The sequence below is a fragment of the Scardinius erythrophthalmus genome (genome assembly GCF_964197995.2).
Source record: "Scardinius erythrophthalmus genome assembly, chromosome: 2".
In the NCBI taxonomy this organism is placed as follows: domain Eukaryota; kingdom Metazoa; phylum Chordata; class Actinopteri; order Cypriniformes; family Leuciscidae; genus Scardinius; species Scardinius erythrophthalmus.
In genome coordinates, this window is record NC_138222.1 from 53,554,897 (window position 1) to 53,562,869 (window position 7,973).

At 38.0% G+C, this 7,973-nt stretch overlaps 1 protein-coding gene across 1 annotated transcript in view; it reads left to right on the top strand.

The window, feature by feature from the left end:
• prmt3 (protein arginine methyltransferase 3) overlaps positions 1-7,559 on the top strand; it is a 56,140-nt gene extending 48,581 nt beyond the window's left edge. Inside the window, exon 16 of the mRNA XM_081355449.1 lies at positions 7,173-7,559. Within this exon, the coding sequence (XP_081211575.1) occupies positions 7,173-7,282 (110 nt within the window). The 3' untranslated portion in view covers positions 7,283-7,559. The remainder of the gene's footprint in view (positions 1-7,172) is intronic.
• The last annotated feature ends 414 nt before the right edge of the window (positions 7,560-7,973 follow it).

Sequence of the window (7,973 nt, forward strand, 5' to 3'; positions counted from 1 at the left end):
CATTTACTAGCAACAATTAAAGCATAAACATTGAACAATTAAAATAAAACAATTAAAAACTATTTATTAGAGCAAAATGAATCAGGAAAACAAAGTAATAGAAAATCATATGTATACATATAGCTCTGGGGAAAATGAAGAAATTTTTCCTAAATCAGCATCTCTACATGTATGGCAGCCATTCCATTCTCACCTCCTTCTGCTTCGTGAAGAACTGAGTAGGTGATCACCTGAACCAAATCTCATTTAACGAAAAGTATAAAAACCACTGCAGTGGTCATCCCTATCCTCTTGCAATAGGACCAGCTGGACTATTGACCATGCCAAAAGAGTTGAAAAGAAGTTTTGAGTGAGGAAAAGAAGGGTTCAATTCTGGATTTACTGGCAGAGGGAAACAGTGAGCGTCAGGTTGCTTCCATCTTTAACATTTTAAAGACAGCGGTTCATAAGAACAAGGTCAAGCTACAGACATTGGCACCAAAGCTACAGATCAGCAGAGGGCGAAAACGACTCTCCACTGACCGGGATGACCGCCAACTCATTCGAATGCCACTCAACAACCGTAGGATGACATTAAGTGACCTAGAAAAGAATGGCAAACGGCAGCTGGGTGAAGTGCACGGCGAGGATGGTTCGAAACGAAGCCTTTCATCAATGAAAAGAGCCAGGCTGAGGTTTGCAAAAGACCATAAGGATTGGACCGTAGACGACTGGAGTAAGGTCTTCTTCTCTGGTGAGTCCAATTTTCAGCTTTGCCCAACACCTGGTCGTCTAATGGTTAGACGGAGACCTGGAGAGCCCTACAAGCTCCACAGTGTCTCGCACCCACCCACTGTGAAATTTGGTGGAGGATCGGTGATGATCTGGTGGTTCTTCAGCCAGGCTGGAATCGGGCACATTCATCTTTGTGAAGGGCGCATGAATCAAGCCACGCACAAGGTTGTCCTGGAGGGAAACTTGCTTCCTTCTGCTCTGACAGTGTTCCCCAACTCTGAGGATTGGTTTTTAGCAGGACGATGCTCCATACCACACAGCCAGGTCAATCAAGGTGTGGATGGAGGACCACCAGCACCAGACCCTGTCATGGCCAGCCCAATTTCCAGACCTGAACCCCACTGAAAACCTCTGGAATGTGATCAAGAGGAAAATGAATGGTCACAAGCCATAAAACATAGCCAAGCTACTTTTTTTGCGCCAGGAGTGGAATAAAGTCACCCAACAGCAATGTGAAAGACTAGTGGAGAGCTTGCCAAGATCCATGAAAGCTGTGATTGAAAATCACGGTTATTCCACCAAATATTGATCTATGAACTCTTCATTTTAACTCGTCAAGTTAAAACATTAATATTGTGTTGTTTAAAAACAAATATGTGACCCTGGACCACAAAACCAGTCACATGGGTCAATTCTTTTTAAATTGAGCTTTATATCGCATCTGAAAGCTGAATAAATAAGCTTTCCATTGGCGTACAGTTTGTTAGGATAGGACAATATTTGGCCGAGATACAACTATTTGAAAATCTGGAATCTGAGGGTGCAAAAAAATCGAAACATTGAGGAAATCGCCTTTAAAGTTGTCCATTTATGTTCGCGATTGTGCTGCATTCACTCACAAAACTTACTTTACTTTACTTAATATCCTAATGATTTTTTGGCATTAAAAGAAAAATCGATAATTTTGACCCATACAATGTATGTGTATGACTGATTTTGTGATCCAGGGTCACATATGATGTTGTTTTATGTATGTATGCTTATGTATGTTGTTTACACATGTATACACACACACACACACACACACACACACACACACACTCTCTCTCTCTCTTCATATAAATCAGCAAAATAGGCTGTTTGTTGGCTGTTGCCACAAATATACCGATGCGACTTATGACTGATTTTGTGATCCAGGGTCACATATGATGTTGTTTTATGTATGTATGCTTATGTATGTTGTTTACACATGTATATACACACACACACACACACACACACACTCTCTCTCTCTCTTCATATAAATCAGCAAAATAGGCAATATATAATCAAAATGTAATAAAAATCTAAAGAAAAAAACAAATTGTGAATGGAAAGTGGACTTGAGCACTGGTTGCTAATTTTACAACCAGGAACAGTGTGAATGCAAAGGCATTTGGGCTGGTTTAAAAGAGGACTCAAGTGTGAAAAAAAAACAACTAAAAGCACCATTGATCTCAGCCAGAAAGTGATTCATTTATATATACTTTTACTTTTTATTTATTTTCATTTTATTATAATATTTCTTTGTCTTTTTATTATTTCTTTTAAATTAGCGATTGCAGAATTGCATACGTAATCTACTCTCTACTGTTTAAAGGAAGCAAGGAAGCAAATAATGGGAGGGAAACTAAAAAAAAATGCAAGAGGGAAGTAAATCAGAACCTATTATGTCTTAAAAGGCATATTGCCTCATGTTTAGGTATTAAAGCAATGCAGCATCTACACCTAGATCAAGGCTCCGTATGTCCGTAGATGGCGAGACAGTGTCCTGGCCGCGCTAACAGATGAAGTGTGTCTTATCATAATGGGAATTGGAGAAATGTCATCTGATGCGCAGATGAATGAAGGTGCTTTAGCCAGTTTCTCTGATACAGCACACATTATAAATGACTGTGGCCTAACTGTAGCTGTCCACAGGCATTACCACAAACAGTCCCTGCAGGAGCCGTTCAATGATAAGAGTGCGTCCACTTGAAGGCCTGCTAACGCTACTTCTGCATTGCTGATATCAGCATCAGATTAAAATCAGAAGGCACATTGGCCATATTTGAACATTTTGCTGTTGCTCCAAAAAATGCTTAATCTATAAGCAGGGTCCCTCACACTGGTGATTTATAGTGACTAACCTTGATTAAGTTATTTATAGTTTATCTTTTACTTGCATGCCCACTCAACTAGCTTGAACGTCCTGTTGCCTCTGGATTAGCACCATATGACTTTAGAGTATCTTCTGTTGTCAAGACCGTATGTGCAAATGCATGTGAATGAAAATATGTGGGGAAAACAAGTATGAGAGAAACAAGTACGAGGGAAACAGCCATTATAATACTATAGTATAATTTGGAGTACCTTGTAAAATTATATATAATTGCTTTTGATTATAAAATGGTATATTGTAACAATTCTGTACCATGGTACATTTGAGGTCAATAAGATGTTTTTTTTCTTTGGTTGATTAAAATAAAGACATTTAGATTCTTACAAAATCTATTTCAATTAAATGCTGTTCTTTTGAAATTTTGGTTTATCAAAGAATCATGAAAAAATGTATCTTGAATATTAAGCAGTGCAAATATTTTTGGTTACACTTTATTTTAAGGTGACACAGTTGCCTTTTACTTACTCAAATAGGTACTGAGTAATATTAATTAACCACATGTACTTACTATGTAGTTACGGTTAGGGTTTAGTTTAGGGTTAGTCACTTGTAATTGTGCATAGTTCACTGTTATTATTATGGTAATAGTATAGTAATGACCTTAAAATAAGTGTTACCCTGTTTTCTACATTGAGAATAAGAAATGTTTCAAATTGGCATATTAGTTCAAGATCATAAATATGATGATTTCTAAAAGATCATGTGACACTGAAGACTGGAGTAATGATGCTGAAAATTCAGCTTTGCAGCACAGGAATAAATTACATTATAAAATATATTTGAATAAAAAAAAGTTATTTTTAATTGTAATAATATTTCATAATATTACAGTTTTTACTGTATTGGTGAGCAGAAGAGACCTCTTTCAAAAACATGAAAAAAATCCTACTGACCCCAAATGTATGCACGGTAGTGTATATACCAGTGTATTATTATTATTATCATCTGATACCTTAACTGTGCTTTCTTGGTGATGGCTGCTAATCCACAACAATAGGAACGTTTAGAAATAATGTTAAGAATTATATTTGACATTCTTCACACTTACCTTAATGCATAATTTGTAACTTTTTGTAAATTTAAATTGGATTTCTTTCCTAAACAAAAACAGTAATGTGTTTTGTGTAATATATCACCAAGCTGTCATTTGCATGAAAGAAAATCCCTGTCAGCTCACACTCAGGTTGCCTTGGACTCTTTTCCTGTTTGTGTTAGTTTAGTAATTACTTTTCAGAGGTGTGATGAGAGGGGAGGTAGAGGATTCAACGGAAATGCAAAACGCCCTCTGAAACGCCCTCAGATGGTGCAACATCAATTAAAGAAGCCTTCATTTGTCATGACTTAGTTGGTTTTGTTGATCATTGAAAGGAAAAGATGAGAACGTTTCCTTAAAAAGCTTCATTTGTCATGCGTGACCACCTTTGAGCTCCAATAAAAGAGGTCACCCTCATTGTACGTCACGTCTGCTCTCCAGACAAGGTGTTCTGTAGCCGATATATTGGTAATGGACTTTAAGAACAAGGCTGCTTATTGAATCAACCATATAATGCTTTGCGTAGTACTTTAAACTCTCAGGAAGTGCAGTCTATTTGCAGTCTGAAAAGGTCCTTGAGGTGTCAGAGCAAGGTTCCTTTAGGGGGAGGTGCGATTATTTGATAGACGGGGGCGCTGTAGAGAGTCGGTGATTCCGAAGGCCTGTTTTATGCATGTCCTTTACAGGAGCTTCAGATTTACGAGGTTAGAGTGCGAGTGAGAGAGAGAGAAGTTTTACAATGCAGCTTTTGTATCTAGTGCTGCAGTGTTTGGGAAGACTTTTTCATGAAAACTGTGATGGTGATTGAAAATTAGATATTTTATCAAAAACAATCTGTCCTGAAAGCCCCCCCTAAGTCAATAATTTTATCACTTAAAACTCAGCTTTGATCACAAAATGACGTATTTAAGTGTTTTCTTCCTAAGGCAGTGCTTTAAAATAGCTTGAATGTAACTCTACACCCTTGCCTCATTTAGTGTACGCGGTTCTATGAATATGCTAATTAACCCCGCCTCCACTCACTCACACCAGCTCAGAGATCCACTCGTTGACGTGATTGGTTACAAGGTAGTTTGTGACGTCAGAAACACCAGCGATTTCAAACCGTGTTTTTGAGACTGTCTTTGGTTCACTGCAGTTTTAAGAAGAAAATACTGAGCAATGGTGTTGACTTGTGAATTTAAACATGGTTTGTCTTAAAGTATATTTAAAACACCACATAGACATATACACAATATTAAAACTTTGATTTTCACAACAGTTTGCCTGTTATAGAGCAAATAAACAAAACAAATGACATATTTGTCATTTTTTTTTTCACATATTTGTCATACAAATGACAGGTATACGAATCGGCTGATTTGCTTGTAATATGATCGGTGCATCACTATTTACACCAAATCCAAATCAGTTCAAAAACTGTATGACTTTCTTTCTTCTGCAGAACACAGATATTAAAATTAAAATGTTTGTTTGTTTTTTATGCAATGAAAATCAATAATGTCCAGTGTTGTTTTGTACTGAGCCTTTAAAGGGACATTGTGATGGGAAAATATGATATTAGTGGAAAATTGATTGGTCAGTGCTTTTGCGTTCTCTAGAAAATGTTTAGATTTTTCCCTGAGAAACTTTGCGAGTTCCCCATTTGAGCTCTTTGCGAGCGAACGTAAAGTTTCTCGGGGAACGCAAACGTTTTTCAGAGGGAACGCCAAAGCATTGGCAAATCTCTTTTTTTTTTCATCTTCACCAAGTCCCTTTAGGGGCTCCGTAGTTTTGGAAAAGAGACTCTTTTTTTTTTTTCAATTTTGGATGAACTATCCCTTTAAATGAATGTTTGCTTGGACTATGATGCTGGTTGTGTATCAGTGATCAGCAGTCACGTTTCTTTAAGAAATGCATCAAGATGTTTTACGCTGTCTCGACCGTTTCTCGTTTCAGCCTCCGTCACCCTTGGTCGCATTGGCATGTTTAATGCAAATGGCACTGTGATGTATGACGGCTCTAGAAGCAGCCTTGTCTTCTTTATTTAATTAACGTGCACCAACCGCTTCCTTTTCACACTTGCCAATCTTTTTTCTCGCCTCTGTAGTCTCAAAATAAAATCTCGCAGTAACTACATCCCAAACCGCTTTACTCTGAGATTTTTCCAGGAATTGCAGGGTCAAGTAATTTCACTCTCTGTGTTCTCTCGACAGACCTCTGTGTATCAAAGCCCATTGGTAGCAACTGGGATAGTGTTTGTTATAAAGCGCAGACACACACCAGTTTGATCACGCTTTTTCATTTTCTGCAGGGCACTGAAGTTTAATAGATCTTTCTATCATTTGTGCTCATACTGGTCAAGAGAAAACTCGCCGTGCGTGCTTTTTACTTTTGGTAGGCAATATGTGATCTGTCAAGTCTTTCACTGCACAGTTGATTTTAATTAAACAAGTTCTTACCAGATCATTTATTTTACAAATGAAATGTAGGCTTCAGCTTTTTATTTGTGCTTATGAACAAACCATATGATGAGTGCATGAGTGTACTTTTGTTTTTGCTTGCAGAAAAGAATAACATTTATTTTTGTGAATTTTTTTTTTTTTTAAGGCTCTTCTAATGGGATCATTTGACAGTAAAACGTGCAACAAAACCAGTGTGACAGTTGCAGCGCGCTGTGACGGTCACATCTGACTTCTCCCCATCTTCTCGTTTCAAAATGCTGCAGTCAGCATTTTTCTTTATCTCATGTAACCTGCAGCAAAGAAAAGAAATGGCTGGGAGTGGAGGGCTTGTTTGCCAAATGGGTAAACATTCATTTACGTCTGGCAGTGAAACGTGAAGTTAATCAAAGTGATTATCTGGTGTAATCATCGTCCTTGTCTTCAGGCCGTCCCGATAAAGCCTGTATTCTTACTGCAGTCGTACTGTAGTCGAGCAGCTTTCTCTGCCATCTGGAGCCAAACGGCACATCATCATCCTCCTGATTCTCTCCCGGCTTCTTTTAATCACCTCTTTCTCTTCTCAGCTAGTTGCAATTGTGTTCAATGTGAGTCAGTAGGTATTCCCATTTTGGCATTACATAGCACAGAGTTTTGACAGGAAAGTGTTAGTTGTGGCTGAGCTTTGGTTATATTTCCTCTTGCATGTTAATGCATTCTTGGAACGCTCAAATATTTTACATTTTAAACTGGTGTGAAGGCATTGATTCTTGTCAAATCCTGTTTTTCTACTCTCTCTGTGCAGGAGAAGAGCTTCCAGGTCAAATCACAGTGCATAAGAACAGAAAGGACCCCAGAGCGCTGCTGATCACTCTTGAAGTCGCCGGCCGGAAGCAAACCTACAGCCTCCAGTGAAGAAAACGCATACTTTGAGCAAGGCATTGTTTTATAACAAGCATTCTATTAAAAAGTTTTTTTTTCTACCAAACATCACTCATTTATGGGTTTGATATAGCTTAAGTTGTCATTTTTCCCAAGTTGTTTTCTCTGTGACAAAAAACAGGGCCATATACTGAGTCAACAACTTGGGCCTCCAATGAAACTCAGGCATTTGATACAAAGCAATGGAAGAAAAGCATTTCCTGTTTAAGTAATGAGTGAATAAACAAGTATAAGCTACAGTGGAATAAAAGTGGTCAATTTTCTATGGTTTTTATACGGTTTACCATAAAGTTTCACTTAAGTTCCAGGAGTTCTTTTACGGTTGACCCCCCCCCCCTCCCATTGTACAGTCGTCATTGTACAGTGAAGTCATTTGTACATATGTCTAAAAACTGAAAGACCTACAGTAGCATTCACGTAACAATAGCAGACGTGAAGCAGGCCGATATTGTTAGATTGGTTGCTGTTATATAGTGTTGTCATAGAGTGGTGCAGGGATGACGTCAGAACCAGGAAGCCTAATTCGCCGCTGGTTCCTTCGAGATTTTCCTATTGGGTTTTATAATGGGTTTTTTGCGATTTATGTGTACAAAATTAAAGCATGTAGTTAACATAACTTGACTATACTTTGTTCTACAACGTAAATTACACACGTAGTGAAACA